General features: G+C 39.8%; 1 protein-coding gene across 2 annotated transcripts in view; it reads left to right on the top strand.

The window, feature by feature from the left end:
- The first annotated feature begins 8,837 nt into the window (after positions 1–8,837).
- The window catches only part of YIPF1 (Yip1 domain family member 1), a 58,529-nt gene continuing 46,272 nt past the window's right edge, over positions 8,838–21,094 (top strand). Inside the window, exons 1-3 of one of the 2 annotated variants that reach the window (XM_077149580.1) lie at positions 8,838–8,946; positions 9,653–9,732; positions 18,359–18,522. In XM_077149580.1, the coding sequence (XP_077005695.1) occupies positions 9,702–9,732; positions 18,359–18,522 (195 nt within the window). In that variant the 5' untranslated portion in view covers positions 8,838–8,946; positions 9,653–9,701. The remainder of the gene's footprint in view (positions 8,947–9,652; positions 9,733–18,358; positions 18,523–21,094) is intronic. The other variant, XM_077149581.1, reaches the window with a different exon arrangement.

A 21,094-nucleotide genomic window follows, 5' to 3' on the forward strand; every position in this document is an offset into this window, starting at 1 on the left:
CATATGCTGGGTCACAAAGCAAGTCTCAATAAATTTAAAAAGATTGAAATCATACAAAACACTTTCTCAGATCATAAAGGAATGAAGTTGGAAATCAATAACAGGCAGAGGGTCAGAAAATTCACAAATATATGGAGGTTCAATAACACACTCTTAAACAACCAGTGGGTCAAGGAAGAAATAACAAGAAATATCAGTAAATATCTCGAGGAAAATTAAGATGAAAACACAACATATCAATATTTATGGGATGCAGCAAAGTCAGTGCTAAGAGGGAAATTTATTGCCCTAAATGTCTATATAAAAAAAAAAAAGAGCAAAAATCAAGGAACTAGCTATTTACTTGGAAGAACTAGAGAAAGAACAGCAAACTAGCCCCAAAGCAAGCAAAAGGAAAGAAATAACAAAGATTAGAGCAGAAATAAATGAAATTGAGAACATGAAAATAATCAAGAAAATTAACTAAACCAGAAGCTGGTTCTATGAGAAAATCAATAAGATCGATGGATCCTTAGCAAGGTTGACAAAAAGAAGAGAGAGGATGCTAATAAATAAAACAAGAAATGGAAGAGGAGACATAACCACTAGCCCACAGAAATAAAGGAGGTAATGAGAGGATACTATGAATAACTTTATGCCAGTAAACTTGACAATGTAGATGAAATGGATAACTTCCTAGAAAGGCATGAACAACCAACATTGACTTAAGAAGAAATAGATGACCTCAACAAATCAATCACAAGTAAATCAGTCATTAAGAAGCTCCCAAAATAGAAAGTCCAGGACCAGATGGTTTCACGTGTGAATTCTCCCAAATATTCAAGAAAGAATTAGTGCCAATCCTTCTCAAACTCTTCAGAAAATTGAAGAGGAGGGAAGGTTACCTAACTCATTCTGTGAAGCCAACATCACCCTCATTCCAAAGCCAGACAAAGATACTACAAGAAAAGAAAATTACAGACCAAACTCTCTAATGAATATAGATGCAAAAATCCTCAACACAATTTTTGAAAATCAAATCCAGCAGCACATTAAAAGAATTATACACCATGACCAAGCAGGATTCATTGCAAGTATGTAAGGATGGTTCAATATAAGAAAATCAATTAATGTAATACACCTTATCAACAAATCACAGCAGAAAAACCACAGCATCATCTCAACTGATGCAGAAAAGGCATCTGACAAAATTCAACATCCTTTCTTGTTGAAAACACTTCAAAGGATAAGAATAGAAGGGAACTTCCTCAACATGATAAAGGGAATATATGAAAAAAACCACAGCTAACATCATCCTCAATGGGGAAAACTGAAAGCTTTCCCCCTAAGATCAGGAACAAGACAAGGGTGTCCACTGTCACCATTGTTATTCAGCACTGTGTTGGAAGTTCTAGCCAGAGCAATTAGACAAGGGCAAGAAATACAAGGCATCAAAATTGAAAAGGAAAAGTAAAACTCTCACTATTTGCAGATGATATGATACTATATGTCAAAAAACCCATAGCAAAACTACTAGAACTAATAAATGAGTACAGCCAAGTGACAGGTTACAAGATCAATACTCAAAAATCTGCAGTATTTCTATACACTAGTAATGAGCAATCTGAGGGGGAAATCAAGAAAAAATTCCATTTACAATTGCAACCAAAAGAATAAAGTATATAGAAATAAATTTACTAAGGATACAAAAGACATATACAAAGAAAATGACAAGAAATTGCTAAAAGAAATCACAGAAAATCTAAATAAATGGAAGGGCATACCATGTTCACGGTTTGGAAGACTAACTAGAGTTAAGATGTCAATTCTACCTAAAGTGGTTTATAGATTCAATGCAATACCAATTAAAATCCCAAAAACTTACTTTGCAGATATAGAAAAACCAAAAACCAAATTCATCTGAAAGGGCAGGATGCCTCGAATAGCTACAAATATCCTGAGAAAGAAAAATGAAGTTGGAGGTCTCACACTACTTTAAGGCATATTACAAAACTACAGTCATCAAAACAGCATGGTACTGGTATAAAGATAGATATACTGACCAATGGAATCGAACAGAGTGTTCAGATATAGACCCTCTCATCTATGGACAATTGATCTCTGATAAGGAAGTCAAGCCAACTCACCTGGGACAAAACAGTCTCTGCAATAAATTGTACCTGGAGAACTGGATATCCACATTCAAAAGAATGAAAGAGGCTCCATATCTCACACCCTATACAAAAATTAACTTAAAAATGGGTCAAAGACCTCAACATTAGATCTAAGACCATAAGAAAATGTAGGGAAATAGCTTCTGAATCTTATAATAGGAGGTGGTTTCCTAGATCTTACACCCAAAGCATAAGTATTGAAGAAAGAAATAGATAAATGGGAACTCCTCAAAATTAAACACTCTTGTGCATCAAAGAACTTTGTCAAGAATGCAAAAAGATAGCCTATACAATATTTGGAAACAACATATCAGATAAAGGTCTAGTATCCAAAATATATAAAGAGATTGTTCAACTCAACAACAAAAAGACAAACAACCCAATTACAAAATGGGCAAAAGACATGAGCAGACACTTCTCAGAAGAGGAAATACAAATGGCCAAAAGATACATAAAATGATGCTCAACTTCCCAGCTATTAGGGAAATGCAAATCAAAACCACAATGAGATATCATCTCATACCTGTTGCTTCCTATGAAACAGAGCTCGAATGATATTAAGGAATGATGAAAGAAAGGAAGAAAGAAAAGGAAGGAAGGAAGGAGGGAGGGAGGGAGGGAGGGAGGGAGAAAGGAAGGAAGGAAGGAAGGAAGGAAGGAAGGAAGGAAGGAAGGAAGGCGGGATCAGGGGTCTGAAGCTTAGCAATAACAGACAACAGACAACTTTATTCTTAACTAGTTCCTGCTTATATACTGCAGGGTTTATGTGACTAAAAGCATGCATACATTTCATGATAAAACAGAGTGCCTACTTTTCAGTATATTACTTCCTACATTCAAGAGATAGCCAACAAGACCTTGGGGTTTAAGAAAAAACAGACATTCTCTCCCTATCAGACTGTCCTCCAATTAAGCAGATAACAGTCTCCACAGTTTACTGCTGACGCCACTCTGAAGCCAGTTGCTCCCAACAAATTCTGCAGGTTTTCTATTAACCCTGGGTCCTACACACACCCACAAGAATGGCCATTATCAATAAAACAGAAAATGACAACTGCTAGAGAGGATGTGGAGAAAGAGGCACATTTATCCATTGTTGGTGAGAATGTAAAATGGTAAAACCGCTATGGAAGGTAGTTTTGTGGTTCCTCAGGAAGCTAAGTTTAGAATTGCCATATGATCCAGCAATACCATTGCTAGATATCTATTTAGAGGACATGAGGGCAAGAACGCAAACAGACATTTGCACACCGATGTTTATAGCAGCATTATTTACAATTGCCAAGAGATGGAAACAGCCCAAATGTCCATCAACAGACGAGTGGCTAAATAAGCTGTGGTTTATACATACGATGGAATATTACACAGCTGTAAGACAGAATAAAGTCACATAGCATATAACAACTTGGATGAACCTTGAGGACATTATGATGAGTGAGATCAGCCAGAAACAAAAGGACAAATACTGTATGCTCTCACTGATATGAACTAACATTAACGAATAAACTTGGAGAATTTCAGTTAAAAACAGAGGTCATCAGGAGGTAGAAATAGGATAGATATTGGGTAACTGGAGCTGAAGGGATACAGATTGTGCAACAGGACTGATTATAAAAATTCAGAAATGGATAATACAATACTACCTAATTGTAGCACAATAATGAAGCTGAATGCGAGAATGATGGAGGAGGGCTGGGGCACAAATGAAACCAGAAGGAAAGACAGATAATAAAGACTGAGATGGTATAATCTAGGAATGCCTAGATTGTACAATGATAGTGACTAAATATACAAATTAAAAAGTGTTTTGCGTGAGGAAGAACAAAGGAATGCCAATATCGCAGGGTGTTGAAAATAGACAGTAATTATATTTTAAAACTTTAACTTACATGTGAGATTATAGAAAAAAATGTGTATTTGGTACAAAAATTATATTTTGGCTAGTGCATTTCCTAATATAACTTATATGGATAGCTTCATTGAACACCATAAGTACATGGAACCTTGAATAGGGCATAAGATTTTGTAGGTTTGTCTAGAGTGATGCTCTGATAAATACCAGAATGATTTGAACACTGAATAAAAAAGTATTTGCAAAGTTCCCTTGGGGGAATGGTGAGAAAGGGGTAAAATCCAACTTCCCCATTTGGAGTGTTCCTGATATTTTCACAAGCAGTGGGGACAACCAAATCAATAGGCCGAGCCCTATCTTGGGGTTTGTTCATATGAAACTTCAAAGGACAGACTAAGCCTACTGAAAATTAGGCCTAAGAATCACCCCAGAGAACCTCTTTTGTTGCTCAGGTGTGGCCTATCTCAGTCTCAGCAGACACTACAAGCAAACTCACTGCCCTCCCCCTCTCAACATGGGACATGACTCCCAGGGGTATAAACCTTTCTGGCATGTTGGGACCGAAATCCTAGAATGAGCTGGGACTCAGCATCAAGGGATTGAGAAAATCTTCACGACAAGAAAGGGGGAAAGAGAAATGAGACAAAATAAAGTGTCAGTGGCTGAGAGATATCAGAGTAGAGAGGTTATCCTAGAAGTGATCCTTATGCATTTTATAGATATCCCCTTTTTAGTTTAAGGTGTATTAGAGAGATTTGAGGGAAATGCCTGAAACTGTAAAGCTGTTTTCCAGTAGTCATGTTTCTTGAAGATGAATGTATAGTGATAAAGCTTTTGCAATGTGACTATGTGAGTGTGAAAACCTTGTGTCTGATGTTCCTTTTATCCACAGTATTGACAGATGAGTAAAAATATGGACTAAAAATAATAGGGGGAACAACAAATATTAAATTGAGTAGATTGAAAAACTAGTGAACAATGAAAGCGAGTGCTAAGGGGTACAGGAAAAAAATAGGGGAAACAGGTGAAAATCTATTGGGTAGATGGAAATATTAGTGGTCAATGAGAGGGAGGGGTAAGGGGTATCGTATGTGTGAGTTTTTTCTTTTTATTTCTTTTTCTGGAGTGATGCAAATGTTCTAAAAATTGATCACGGTGATGAATATACTACTAAATTATGATATCGTGAGCCATTGATTGCACATCATACATGGAATGCTTGTATGTTAAGAATGTCCATGTTTGTATGCTGTTTCAGTTTGATGATGCAAGATAAATTAAAAAAAAAAAAGAACCAATGGACCTCACCTAAAGCCTTATTCGCCACCCAGGTCCCTAGGAACATAAATACAACCCAAAGGAAGTGGAGGACCCTGATGTGCCTGATATTCCATTTGTCGAGTTAGTACAATAAGGGCCAGAAATATAAATGGAGTTACAGACACACCAGGGGTGAAGGACAGGAGGAATGAAGCAGGGATGAAGGGAAAGCTAAGACAAAGGTGCAGTATCAAGATGCTGTTTCTGCAGCTACCTGAGAAGTTGCATAAAATGAATCACAGGACAATCCGTCTGAAGAGAATGTGAGAAACAATTACCCATCGACTCCCATCCTCTGTTGGTCAAAAGTTTTCCCCATGGAATATTAACTCTCCCATACTCCAAGGTGGCACATATGTGGGCACGAGAGTTCCAGAAGAGAATCTCTAGGAGTGGGATGGAGAGGCCTGGGCACCAGCCAGAAGGGAGGTGCTATCAAGCAGCACCTGTGTGAAGCTGGTCAGTGCCCACCCAGAACTGTTCACAGCAGAACAGAGAAGGTGAGACCAGGAAGACCTAAAATGGTACATGTTGTAGTCTACCAAAGCTGCCAGAATGCCACACACCAGACATGGACTGGCTTTTAATAAAAGGGGATTTATTACATTAAAAACATGTAGTTCTTCAGAGGAAAGGCAGCTCACTTTCAACTGAGGTTCTTTCTGGCATGGAAAGGCACAGAGTGATCTCTGCTGGCCTTCTCTCCAGGCCTCTGGGTTCCCACAATTTTCCCCAAGGTGATTCCTTTCTGCATCTCCGAAGGCCTGGGCTGAGCTGTGAGTGCTGAGATGAGGTATGCTGAGTTGCTTGAGCTGTGCTATGTTGAGCTCTCTCATTTAAGTATCAACCAATTAAATCAAACATCATTCATTGCAGCAGGCATGCCTCCTAGCTGATTGCAGTAGGTACCTTCACCTGGCCAAGTTGACACCTGAATCTAACTACCACATGTCCACCCCTTGCAACTTGGCAACTATACACATCACCTTATATTAAAGTGACAAAAATTCTCTTCTGGTTGTGGACCTATGAATCTCAAAACAAGTCATCTGGTGCCAATATGGAAAGGAGGGACAGTCACAGGATACATGTTTTCATTTCTATAGGGAGAAACTGGAAGGAACACAGGAGCCACAAGATCCAAACAGTTTTGAAAACCTACAGGGCAAACTCCATTGGATTTCAAAGTCTGAAAGTCATTTATCCTTCAGCCTTAGAAAGTGGCAGTCCTACCCTTTCCAAGAGCCTACGCAGTAGCCCGCCGCTTTCTGAATCAACACTGAGGAGACCACCTTTTCCCTGGCTCCACCCTCTCCAAGCACTGGGGCCACGCCTGGGCTCTCTGCCATTTCTGGGGCACATGTTCAACCCCTCCATGTGGTGGCAGCAAGGCTCTCCCCAGTCCCCAAGGACCATGCTGTACCTTCTCCAAGGCCTGAGGCGGCACAACTCTTCCACTGCAATAAGGCAGGAGACTTATCCTTACCCTTCATGGCAACCTCACCCTCTCCACGTACATGGGTGGGTCCACTCTCCTGAACTGAGGTTTCTTGGCTTCAGACCCGAGCTTCTATGGTTTTCACTCTGAAAACTCTGATTTGTTCCATTTGTGTCCCTCTTTGTCCAGATTGGCAGTGGTTTTGTTTACACCAACAGTCTCCTCAAGCACTCCAGGACTTCTCCATCATTCTTTTCACAGTTCCTCCAAAATCTTCCCCCTTTCTATCCAAAAAACTGTTCCAACTTGTCTGATATTTGCAAACTACAGCAGCACCCCCACTTCTCCAGTTTCAAATCTGTTGTAGTCCACCAAAGCGGCCAGAATGCAACACACCAGAGATGGATTGGCTCTTAATAAAAGGGGATTTATTTCATTAAAAACGTGTAGTTTTTCAGAGGAAAGACAACTTTCAACTGAGGTTCTTTCTTATGTGGGAAGACACAGGGTGAGCTCTGCTGGCCTTCTCTCCAGGCCTCTGGCTTCCCACAACTTTCCCTGGGGTGATTCCTTTCTGCATCTCCAAAGGCCTGGGTTGAGCTGCGAGTGCTGAGATGAGGTATGCTGAGCTGCTTGGGCTGTGCCCAGTTGAGCTCTCTTATTTAAGCTTCCAGCCAAGTAAATCAAACATCATTCATTGCAGCAGGCATGCCTCCTAGCCAACTGCGGATGTAATCAGTGACATATGAGGTTCACATGCCATTGGCTCATGTCCACAGCAATAGGACTAGGTACCTTCACCTGGCCAAGTTGACACCTGAACCTAACTACCACTACTGAGAGGCATTTGATATAACTGACATATATATACACTTTCCATTATAGCAGCTCCCACTTTACAATATGAGGTCCCCATTTTTGCGATCTTGAGACGACCTCACTACTTTCATAAAAGAGGAGAGGAACAAGTCCAAGTCTTCTTCATAGCAATGGCCAGCCACAATCCTGCAAAGAATTGATGTGAAAGGGTTATTAAAACAATCTACATTCCCTGCTCCTGTGAGGGGTCCCAAGACCAAAACTGAAATTCATCATCTCCTTCCTTCACTGTCCACCCTAGATTTTCCTCACCCTTGGTCAGCACTTTGACGGGTCTGAGTTATTTGCCTGTTGGATTGATTCAAACCTTCATCCCTGAGGGATGTGAGCCCTCACATGTCTTGTCCTTGTCAGTCTGTGATTGCTGCAGTTACACATTTATCATTAGCACTGGACATAGAAATCTCAAGGATGTCCGGTAAATTCCATAAACCCCAGGCATAATCCTCTCCAACCTTCCCTAAGTATTCAGGACCCATTATCCCTACCATATAATCCTCTCTTTACCTTCTGGTGCACTGGCATGAGGAGCCCAAAATACCCAAGTAACAGTTAAAGCTTCCAATTCAGATGAACTATTAGTGGGGGGAAGTGTGCCTGTTCCTCCAATCCCCTCTACCCCCACCCTCCTGCCTGCAGGAAGGAGGGTCTCTAATCCAACACTACCCAAGCTTGAGAGATGGGAAGCAAATATTCTTTGAGTGGGATTCCTGGAAGTGGCAGTGAAAGATGCGTGGTTTCCAGATCCATCCGGCTCTCGATCACTTACAAACTCATTAAGGAATTGACCCATTCACTCCCTCACTGGATAAATTCTTACGGACAAAATGAACGGGGCGGGGGAAGTGGAGTAGTGACGCGATGACTTTTTTTTCTTTACATAATCGTCCTTAATTACACCATTTTATGTTTACGTAAGAAATAAGGTATAATCAAACAGTAAGAAAACCCCTCATTCTTGGGAAGAATTCTTGCGCGCCACCTGGAGCTAAGAGAAAGGTCCTGCTGTGTTTTAGCGATCCCGACACTCCGCCCCGGATGTACCTGTCTCTAAGACCCCGAGCATCACCCTCTGGAAGGGCGGGCGGGGAGCGGGCTCTGGGTTCCGCCGTTCCCTGAGATCTCTGAAAGCATCTTCAGCAGGTGCTGCTGCCCCTTTAAGGAGGCGGGGGTTCTGTCCGGAGGAGGCGGAGAAGTTCCGCCCCCCGGATCTCCGGCTTCCGGCAACTTGACTGGACCCGCTGCAGCGCGGAGCATCTGAGGCCGGAGCTTCTCACGACCTGCTGGACTCGAACCCCCGCGAGGTGAGGCGGCAGGGCCTGTGGGGCCGGCCCTGGGTTGAAGGTCCCAGGGATCTCCTGTGCGTCCTGTCCGCTGCAGCCCAGTTGCTCCCCCTAAAACACTGCCTGTGCTGCTGCCAGGGCATCTTTCTCAGGCCAGCCCGGGCTCGCGGTGTCCCAGGTTGCAGAGTCGCCGACACTTACCAGCGCCTTCCCAGTTGTCTGGCACTGCGCAAAGCACCCAACATGCACTGTCTCATTTAATGGACCCAGCAGCCCTGTGAGTAGGAACCGTTATGAACCCATTTTACAGATGAGGAAACAGGCCCTGAGGAGCCCACAGAATCTGGAGTCAGCCCCAGGTCTGACACTAGAGCCCAGGCCCTTAATCACTGGCGCCGCTTAACTGACTTCTCTTGTTCACCTTCCATTTAACCACCTTCCTCAAATGTCAGAGTCTGCTTTCTCATTCTCCCATCTCCAGGCTGTCCCCTTGTTCCTAAACATTTATGCAGTGTTGGAACTGTATGGAACCTTTGGACCCACAGGATTCTTTTCTAACAGATTTAGTAATATCTGATGCTAAGTACTTATCTTTGCATAAGCTTGTCAAATCCCACTGACAAAGAAGGCAAGGGAAAGTGATACCGTTTCTAATGCTGAAGTAAGATCTTGTGGCCCATACTTTATCCTGTTATCCTATTCAGTTTATTTATTTATTTCTTTTTAGACCCCTGCACATTTTCTTCCTAAATAGTTGCTGAAGACCCTCTGGCTGAATGGCAGCTGTAGATGACTTACAGTTTGAAGGTACTTCAGTTGGCTGTTCCTCTTTATGTTTATGATCACTATTTCCACAGGTAGAAGTAACATCTTTATTGCTATATGGGTTTATACATTAAGAAAAGTATTCAAAAATCTTGTTAAAAGAATGCTGGCCATGTCCAGATGTTTGTCCACAACAGCTGTTCTTTTTTGCTAAATAGCCCTTCACACTGGTGACAGGTATCATCATAAATTTAGTGCAGTGATTGTAGAAAATATTTATACTTGGAATTGTACTAGATAGAAAGATAAAGAAGACATTTATACACTAGTAATGTAGATAAAAGTGTAAATAAATATGATAAAATGTGATCAGGTCATTCCTTCATTGAATTGGCAAGTAGCTCATGAATATTACTATGAATCAGGCAATTGTTCTAGTTATTAGGGATAGAAGAATTAACCAGACTATCAGTTTCTATCCTTGTGATGCTCTCAGTCTAGTTTGGGGAACATTCATTGGTTAAATGGTCATTCAAATATAAATCCACAAAGTACACATATTTTGTGGTTTGATTCCAGACCACTGCAGTAAAGCAAATATTGTAATAAAGTGAGTCACACGAATTTTTTGGTTTCTCAGTGCATATAACAGTTCTGTTTACAATATATTATATTCTATTAAGTGTGCTACTGTACTATGTCTAAAAAAATAATGTGCAAACTTAATTTAAAAATACTTTATTGCTAAGAAATGCTAACCATCATCCGAGCCTTCAGCAAGTCATAATCTTTTTGCTGGTGGAGAGTCCTGCCTCGATGTTGATGGCTGCTAAGTGATCAGGGTGGTAGTTGCTGAAGGTTGGGTGGCTATGGTAATTTCTTTCTTTCTTTTTTTTTAATAAATTTTTAAATTAAAAAAATGACAAAAAAGAGACACAAACATTCTTAACATATGATCATTCCATTCTACATATATAATCAGTAATTCACAATATCATCACATAGTTGCATATTCATCATCATGATCATTTCTTAGAACATTTGCCTCAATTCAGAAAAAGAAACAAAAAGACAACAGAAAAAGGAATAAAGTGAAAACAGAAAAAAAACTTTATACATACCATACCCCTTACCCCTTCCTTTCATTGATCACTAGCATTTCAAACTAAATTTATTTTAACATTTGTTCCCCCTATTATTTATTTTTATCCCATATGTTCTACTCCTCTGTTGACAAGGTAGATAAAAGGAACATCAGACACAGGTTTTCACAATCACACAGTCACATTGTGAAAGCTATATCATTATACAATCATCATCAAGAAACATGGCTACTGGAACATAGCTCTATATTTTCAGGCAGTTCCCTCCAGCCTCTCCATTACATCTTGAATAACAAGGTGATATCTACTTAATGTCTAAGAATAACCTCCAGGATAACCTGTTGACTCTGTTTGGAATCTGTCAGCCATTGACACTTTGTCTCATTGCACTCTTCCCCCTTTTGGTCAAGAACATTTTCTCAGTCCCTTGATGTGCTGAGTCTCAGCTCATTCTAGGGTTTTTCTCAATCCCTTGATGCTGACTCTCCGCTTATTCTAGGGTTTTTCTCAATCCCTTGATGCTGAGTCTCAGCTCATTCTAGGATTTCTGTCCCACATTCCCAGGAAGGTGGCTGTGGTAATTTCTTAAAAGAAGACAACAATGATGTTTGCTGCATCAATTGACTGTTCCTTTCACCTAAGATTTCTCTGTAGCCTGCAATGCTGTTTGATAACATTTTATGCACAGTAAAACTTCTTTCAAAATTGGAGTCAGTCCTTTCAAACCCTGCCACTGCTTTATCAATTAAGTTTATGCAATATTCTAACTTCTTTGTTGTCATTTCAACAATGTTTGCAGCATCTTCACCAGGAGAAGATCCCATCTCAAGAACCACTTTCTTTGCTCATCCATAAGAAGCAACTTATCTGTTGAAGTTTTATCATGAGATAGCAGCAATTCAGTCACATTTTCAGGCTTCACTTCTGACTGTAGTTCTCTTGCTATTTCTACCACATCTGCTACTTCCTCCATTGAAGTCTTGAATCCTTCAAAGTCATTCATAACGGTTGAAATCAACTTCTTCCAAACTCCTGTTAGTGTCAATATTTTGACCTCCTTCCATGATCATGAATGTTCTTAATGGAATCTAGAATGCTGAATCCTTTTGTTTTAGTTTGCTAAAGCTACCAGAATGCAATCTACCAGAAATGGACTGGCTTTTATAAAGAGGATTTATTAAGTTGCAAGTTTACAGTTCTAAGGCTGTGAAAATATCCAAATTAAGGCACCACCAAAAGGTTACCTTCCCTTAAGAAATGCTGATGCCATCCAGAACACCTCTATCAGCTGGAAAGGCATATGGCTGGTGTCTGCTGAGGTCTTTTACTTCTGGACACCTCTGTCAGCTGGGAAGGCACATGGTGACATCTGCTAGCTTTCCTTACCAGTTTCTTCAGACGGCTTCCCTGGGGGCGGTTTCTTTCTGCATCTCCAAAGGTCTCTGGCTCTGTGGGCTCCGTCAGTACTGAAGCTTTCTCCAAAATGATTCCCTCCTAAAGGACTCTAGTAAGCAACCCCACTTTGAATGGGTGGAGACAAATCTCCATGGAAACCACCTAATCAAAAGGTATCACCCATAGTTGGGTGGGATACATCTCCATGGAAACAATAAAAAAGATCCCACCCAGCAATATTTAATGAGGATTAAAGAACATGGCTTTTCTGGGGTACCCAACAGATTCAAACCGGCATACCTTTCCAGAAGTTTTTCAGTTTAAAAATGGCACTGGGGCGGGCCGCGGTGGCTCAGCGGGCAAAGTGCTTGCCTGCTATGCCGGAGGACCTCGGTTCGATTCCCGGCCCCAGCCCATGTAACAAAAACGGAAAAACAAAATACAATAAAGCAAGAAAATGTTTGGAGATGTTTCCCTTTCTTCCTTCCTTCCTTCCTTCTCTCTGTCTTTCCTTTAAAAAAAAAAAAAAAAAAAAAAAAAAAAAAAATGGCACTGATAAAGTTGCTAGACAAAAGGTTGCCACAAACCTTCAACTTGTAAAATATGCGATTTCTGCAAAACATGATAAAGCAGAGTGTAATAAAATGAGATATGCCTGTTTAAAGAGGAAAAGTTCAGAAGGATATTAGAACTCATAATGCAGGGCCTGACCTGGGCCATGAATTGAGGAATGCTTATTTGTCTTATAAACATTTACGAAGCATTTACTCGATGCCAGGCACTGCTCTTAGTGTTTTGCAAATATTAATTCATTCTATCTTCATAGCAACTTTGTGAAGCAAATCCTTATTGGGACCTGTTTTACCAATGAGAAAACTGAGGCACAGAAAAGTTTAATAATTTCCCTGAAGGTCACACAGTAAGCAGTAAAGCTAGGATTTGAACCCAGGGAGTCCTGCTCCTATAGCCTATGCTACCTTTCCACTATCTGTGGAAGAGATATGATGTTTAGACTAAATCAGTTCATCAGTAAATACTGAGAGCACCATTTCAAAGTACATTTGGCATCGGGCCATTCTTACCTCCCTCTACCATTATCAACCCACTGAAAGTCATCATCACCTCTTGTCTGGATTATAGCCCTTGCTTTCCTATTGATCTCCCTCCTTTCTCCCTTGCCCCCCAACAGTCTATAGTGTATTCTGCAGTCAGAGTAGTCCTTTAAAAATAGTCATTTTTAATATTAAAAATATTTTTAAAGAACTACTCTGAGATAGGAGCCAACCTTCCAGTGGCTTCTATCTCACTCTGAGTAAAAGTCAGAGCTCTCTGTAGCTTGTGAGACTCTACACTATCCAGCCCTTTACCACCTCTGATTTCATTTCAACAGGTCATTGGGACCTGTTTTACCAATGAGGAAACTGAGGCACAGAAAAGTTTAATAATTTCCCTGAAGGTCACACAGTAAGCAGTAAAGCTAGTTTTACTAGCTTTCTCTCTTTCCCAGTCACACAGGCCTTGTCACTTTTCCCCCTGCACACCAGGTACACTCATGGTGTAGGGCTTTTGTGCCATCTTTCTGTCTGGAACAGTCTGCCTTCAGTCAGCCGCACGGCTTGCTCCTTCATTCTCATCAAAGCTCACCTCTTTGAGAGGTCTTCTTTGACCTCATTATCTAGGAGTACATTGTAAATGAGTTCTAGAGTAGAGAGAGCATGTGCAAAGTCTGAGGAGCAAAGTAGTTTTTTTTTTCCCCCAAGGAATTGAGAGAGGCCTGTGTACCAGAGCACTGGTGGTAGGGGTAGGGGAAGCTGGCATATGGGTAAGGCTGGAGAAGAGGCTAGAGTCAGATTATACAGGGCCTTGTAAACTGTGTTATGGACTTTGGTTTTTAGAAGATAACACAGAGTGCTGGCGGATTGTGGAAGCTTCCCCAAAGAGGAACGATATTGTTGGTCAGATGAAAAAGTGGAGTTCAGGACCCATCAGGAAAGGGAACAGAGGCAAAACAGCACAAGGTATACCAGGAAATAGAAGCAGACAATGCTGATAGAAGAAACACACCAATCTTGCCCTCACAGAGCTACGGTGGACAAGAATAACTAATACAGAGCAGAATGTGTGAGAGTCATTATGTTAGAAGTACGTAATGGCTGTCAGCAATCCTGACTCTGTCACTTGGCAAGGCACATGATGGTGTCTGATGGTCTCTCCCTTCTCTTCTGGGTTTCATTGATTTTGGCTTCTTGCTTCTGTGGCTTTCCCTCCTTTATGTCTCAATTCATTCTTTTTATAAAAGACTTCAGTAATGGGATTAAGACCCATCTTGATTGAGGTAGGACACATCTTAACTGAAGTAACCTCCTCAAAAGGCCCTACTTACAATGAGTTCACACCCATAGAGGTGGATTAGATTTAAGAACAGGTTTTCTGTTCTTCAAGCATCTGAGGATTTTCCAAAATATCCCCCCCCCTTTTTTTTAATATTTCCCCTTTTAAGGGATTCTAATAAACTAATTAAGATGCACCTTGAGTGGGTGGAGTCACCTCTTCATCTAATCAAAAGGCCGCATCCACAGTTGGGTGTGTCACATCTCCATGGAAGAAATCTAACCAAAAGTTCACATCTACAACTGGGTGTGTCACAGCCCCAAAGAAACAATCCAATTAAACTTCCCACTCTAAACAATACGTCTGGCCCCACAAGATTGGATCAGTATTAAAACATACCTTTTCTGGGCTACATGGTAGTTTCAAACCAGCATACTACCTAACTCATTTTATGAAGCTAACGTCACTCAGATACCAAGACTGGACAAAGATGCTACAAGAAATGAAAATTGCAAACCAATCTCTCTAATGAATATAGATGCAAAAATTCTCAACAAAATTTTAGCAAGTTGAATCCAATGATATATTAAAGGAAGTATACATCATGACCAAATGGGGTTTATAGTAGGAGTGCAAGGTTGGTTCAACATAAGAAAATCAATCAATATAATATTGCACATTAAGAAATCAAGAGGGAATGATCATATCGATTGATGCTGAAAAAGCATTTGACAAAATTTCAGCATCCTTTCCTGATATTAACATTTCAAATGATAGGAATTGAAGGAAACTTTCTCAATATCATAAAGGGCATATGTGAAAAACCCACAGCCAGCATCATTCTCAATGATGAGAGACTGAAAGCATTCCCTCTAAGATTAGGAATGAGACAAGGATGCCCATTTTCACCATTATTATTCAACATTGTACTAGAGGTTCTAGCTAGGGTGATAAAGCAGGAGAAAGGAATAAAAGGTATCCAAATAGAAAAGGAAGAAATAAAACTTTCATTATTTGTGGATGACATGATCCTATACTTGGAAAATCCTGAGAAATCTGTGATAAAGCTACTTGAGCTTACAAACAAATTCAGCAAAGTGGCGGATACAAGATAAATATACAAAAATCAGTAACATTTCTGTGTACTAGTAATGACCTCACTGAGGAGACAATTAAGGAAAAAATTCCATTCAAAATAACCACTAAAAGAATCAAATATTTAGGAATAAACTTAACTATGGATGTAAAGGGCCTGTACATGGAAAACAACAAAACACTGTTAAGGGAAATCAGAGAAAATCTAAATAGATGGAAAGATGTTCCTGTTTATAGATAGGAAAGTTGAATGATGGTAAGATGTCAGTTCTATCAAATTGCTCAACAGATTCAGTGCAATACCAATAAAAATTCTAACAGCCTATTTTGAAGACTTGGAAAAGCTAGTTATTAAATTTATTTGGAAGGGAAGTTATTAAATTTATTTTAGGATCTCAAGTTGCTAAAGAGATCCTTAAAAAGAATAGCAAATGGAAGAACTAACACTTCCTGACTTTAAAGCATACTATAGAGCCACTTTGGTCAAAACAACATCATACTGTCACAGTGGTAGAAATATTAACAAGTGGAACCAAACTGAGAGATTGACCATCAAATCTTTGCTCAATTAGTCTTCAAAGACCCTCAAACCCACTGAATTGGGACAGAATAGTCTTTTCAATAAATGGACTTGGGAGAACTGGATATCAATAACTGAAAGAATGAAAGAGGACCTCTAGCTTACACCCTATACAAAAATGAACTAAAAATGGATCAAAGACATTAATTTAAGAGCCAGTTCCATAAAACTCCTAGTAGAAAATATAGGGAAACACATTCAAGGCGTAGTGATAGGAGGTAGCTTCTTGAATTTTACAACCAAAGCACAAGCTACAAAAGAAAGAATAAATAAATGAGAACTCCTCAGAATCAAAAGATTCTGTGCCTCAAAGGAGTCTGTCAAAAAAGTAAAGAGGCAGCCAACCCAATGGGAGAAAATACTTGGTAACCATATATCAGATAAAGTGTTTTTTTTTTTAAAGCTATTCACAGATGTTCAGAAAGTCTATGTAGAAAGAAAATAATAATACATACAATTCCAATGATTGTGCATGGAACAGTAAATAAACTGAGGGGTCAAATTGATCTAGCAGTATACATTTAAGCATATAAAATCATAAATTTACTTTTTAAAATATTAATGAACTCATCCAACATTCTAAAATAATTATTCAGGACTGGATATCAGATAAGGTTTTGATATCCTTTGTATATAAAGACGTTATACAACTCAACAGCAAAAGAACAAACAGCCTAACTATAAAATGGATAAAAGATAAGAATAGACATTTTTCCAAAGAGCAAATACAAATGGCTAAAAAGCACATGAAGAGATGCTCATCTTTATCAGCTATAAGGGAAATGCAAATCAAAGTTACAATGAGATACTGCAAACCTGTAAGAATGGCTACTATTAAGCAAACAGGAAACTACAAACATTGGAGAAGATATGGAGAATTGGAATACTTATTCATTGCTGGTGGGAATGTATAATGGTACAGCCATTGTGGCAGACAATTTGGCAGTTTGTTAGAAAACTAAATATTGAGTTGCCCTACCACTCAGCAATACTAATCATTGGTTTATACCCAGGAGAGCTGAAAGCAGTGACATGAGCAGACATTTGTAAACTGATATTCATAGCGGCACTATTCATAATTGCCAAAAGATGGAAACGATCAAGTGCCCATCAACCAACGAATATATAAACAAAATGTGGTATATATACATGATGGAATATTATGCAGTAGTAAGATGAAATAAGGTCCTGAAGTGTATGACAACGTGGATGAACTTAGAGGATATAATGCTGAGTGAAAGAAGCCAGACACAAAAGGATAGATATAGTATGATTTCACTTTTATGACTCTGGTAGAGAGTAAACTCCAAATCTTTGGCCCAGGAAGAAAATCTATGCTCATATATAACAATGAACTAGATGTTGCATGTCTGCAGCTGGAGTACACAAATGACTTCACAAACAATGGCTTCCATATGTTTCACGTTTTTAACATTGACCATTCATAATAAGGATTCGATAAATAAAAAAAAAAAAGAAAACCTTCTGGGAATAATTCACCATTCTAGATGCCATTAAGAACATTTGTGATTCATGGAAGGAGGCCAAAATATTGACGTTAATAGGAATTTGGAAGAAGTTGATTTCATCCTTCATGGATGACTTTGAGGGGTTCAAGACTTCAGTGGAGGAATTAATAGTAGATGTGGAAACAGCAAGAGAACTAGAATCAGAAGGGGAGCCTGAACATGTGACTGAACTGCTATAATCTCATGATAAAACTTTAACAGATGAGGAGTTGCATCTTATGACTGAGCAAGGAAAGTGGTTTCTTGAATGATAACTATCCCTGGTGAAGATGCTGTAAACATTGTTGAAATGACAACTAAGGGTTTAGAATATTGCATAAGCTTAATTGATGAAATAGCGGCAGGGTTTGAGAGAATCGACTCCAATTTTGAAAGAAGTTCTACTTTGGGTAAATGCTATCAAATGGCATTGCAGGCTAAAAGACAGTCTGACTCCAAATTCTGTTGTTTTTCTAATCATTTTTTCTATGTCAGCTTGATTTCTAGATGAGATTTTTTCTGTTTTTTTTTTTTTTTGTCATTTGTATTAGATAAGGTCCATAGTAAAGCTGCAGTTGAAACAGCTTTTCTTTAAAAGTATAACATTTCTATTGTGGATAAGATCTCTGATGGTCTTGAACTCTAATTGATTTCAGAATTTGGTGATGTGGCCTCTTCTGCAGCTGCAAATCCAGATGCCACCACGATTTGCATTGAGGATTCTGGTGAAACCCCAAAACATCAGCCAGGACCCCCAAGAGGCTCAGGGAGAGAAGAGGATGATGAGTTACTGGGAAATGATGACTCTGACAAAACTGAGGTTCAGTCTTGTCTTTGAAATGTTTTTCTTTTTAATTTTTTTTTTTTTTTTTTTTTGCTAAAGCTGTATGTCAGGTACAGTGCCAGGCAATAGCAACACAAAGTCAATCAAACAAGGCCTCTCCCTTGGTAGAAAAAACAGACAGACAAAAGACCATAATCATCCATTGGAAGTGCAATTGTAGAGGGAAATACTGGGGATTGTAGTAGCAGAGAGAAGGCGGGTAGGGAAGGCTTCCTGGAGGCAATGACACTTAAACTGAGTCTTGATGAAGAGAAGGAGTTAGCCAGGGCAAGGATATGAGGAAGAATGTTCTAGCAAAAGGAACAAGTTTAGTAAAATCATGGGCACAAAAGAACATGGTATAGATGGGAAACTGTAAGAGCTTAGAGACCCTGGGAACAAAACATAAGTGAGGACTGGAGATCAGGATAAGCATATAGGCAAGAATTTAACCCAGTAAGAATTGTATTCTGAAAACTGTGGGGATCTATTGAAAGTTTTTAAGCAATATGTTCAGATATGATTTAAGATACAGTGGCCATATGGAGTCTGAATTGGAGGGAGATGGACTGGAGGCCAGAAGACCAGGAAGAGCACTGTGTAAATGGCCTAGGCTAAAAGTCATGAAGCCTGAGCTAGTGCTGGACACAGATGTTTAAGGGGTTGGGCTCAGCAGGACTTGGTAAAAAAAGGGAGGCATCTTGAGGACTTCTAGGTTTCTGCAATTGGTTGGATGGTTGCTCTTTTTTATCACGAAAGTGTATTTCTACCCTGTTGGTGTTTCAGAGAAATAGTATTTCAATTAATATTTTGTAAATTGAAATATGATTGAAATGTACCAGAGGAGCACTTAATTTATAGACGTGGGTCCACAGGCTTATTAAAATAGTGTAGCTGTTTGGATACCAGGTGTTCTATGTAGAACTCCATTAAAAATGAAAATAATTAAGTCCTGAAGTTTTTGCTAACATAATTTCCATTAAATACTAGATATGTGGCAAAAGCTCAGAGTTAGAAGCCATAGGGACCTGAGTTTGAATCCTTGCATGCCAGTAGTAATAGCTGTGTGGTCTTGTGTGAGGTACTTTTACTTCCCTAAGCCTGGGTTTCCTCATCTGAAATATGAGAAAATAATATGTTGTCTACTGTCACCACAATAGCTAATATCTATTTAGTGTTTAGTAGCTGCCAGAGACCATCTAAAGTTTCTTTCTTGGATTATCTCATTTAATCCTCAAAACAATCCTATGAACCAGTGTTCTAGTGTGCTGGCTGCTGGAATGCAATATTCCAGAAACAGAATGGCTTTTAAAAAGGGGGAATTTAAGGGTGGGCCACGGTGGCTCAGCAGGCAAGAATGCTTGCCTGCCATGCCAGAGGACCCAGGTTCGATTCCTGGTGCCTGCGCATGTGAAAAAAAAAAGGGGAGGGGGGAATTTAATAAGTTACAAGTTTATAGTTCAAAGGCTAAATTAAAGCAAGTCTATAAAATTGTCCAAACCAAGGCACCATCAAGAGGTTACCTTCACTCAAGAAAGGCCGATGAGTTCAGCGTTTCTCTCACACCTGGGAAGGCACATTGCGAACATGGCAATAGTCTGCTAGCTTTCTCTCCTGGCTTCTTGTTTCATGAAGCTCCCCCGGGGCATTCTCCTTCTTCATCTCCAAAGGTCACTGGCTGGTGAACTCCATGGTTCTCTCATCATTCTGTCATGGTTCTGCAGCCCTCTCCTCATTTTCAAAATGAACTCTCTCCAAAATGTCTCCTTTTTCTAGGATTCCAGTAAACTAATCAAGACCTATGTAGAATGGGTAGAGAGATATCTCCATCTAATCAAGTTTAATACCCACAATTGATTGAGTCGCATCTCCATGGAGATAACCTAATCAAATTTTCAACCTATAGTGCTAAATAGGAATTAGAAGAAATGGTTGCTCCCACAAGATTGATTAGGATCAGAACATGGTTTTTCTAGGATATATAAATCCTTTCAAACTGGCACATTCCACCCTCTGGACCCTAAAAAAAGATATGTTTTCCCCATATACAAAATATATTCATTCCATAATAATATTAGAGACCCTTAAGCCATTTCAGTAACAATACAAATGTAATACAAGGTTAAAACCAGTACAAAGTCTCACTGAAGTTAGTTACAGGCATGGTCTGTTCTAAGGCAAAATTCTCCTCTGACTCTGGACCTGTAAAACTCAGAACAAGTTATTTGCTGTCAACATACAAAGGAAGAACAGTCATGGGATACATATACCCATTTCCATAGAGAGGAAGGAACACAGGGGTCACCGAACCCAGGCAGTTTTGAAAATCTGCAGGGCAAATTCCATTAAATTTCAAAGTCTGAGCGTCATTTATCTTTGGGGCTTTAGAAAGTGGCAGTCCCACCCTTTCCAAGGGTCTACGTAGTGGCCTGCCTCTCTCTGAATGCAACTTAAGGAGACATTGGCGAGACCACCTTTTTCTCAGCTCCACTCTGTCCAAGCATCAGGGCCGCACCTGGGCTCTCTGCCATAGCTGGGGCACATGCTCAACCCCTCCATGTGGTGGCAG

This window comes from Tamandua tetradactyla, chromosome 2 (genome assembly GCF_023851605.1).
Source record: "Tamandua tetradactyla isolate mTamTet1 chromosome 2, mTamTet1.pri, whole genome shotgun sequence".
Lineage (NCBI taxonomy): Eukaryota > Metazoa > Chordata > Mammalia > Pilosa > Myrmecophagidae > Tamandua > Tamandua tetradactyla.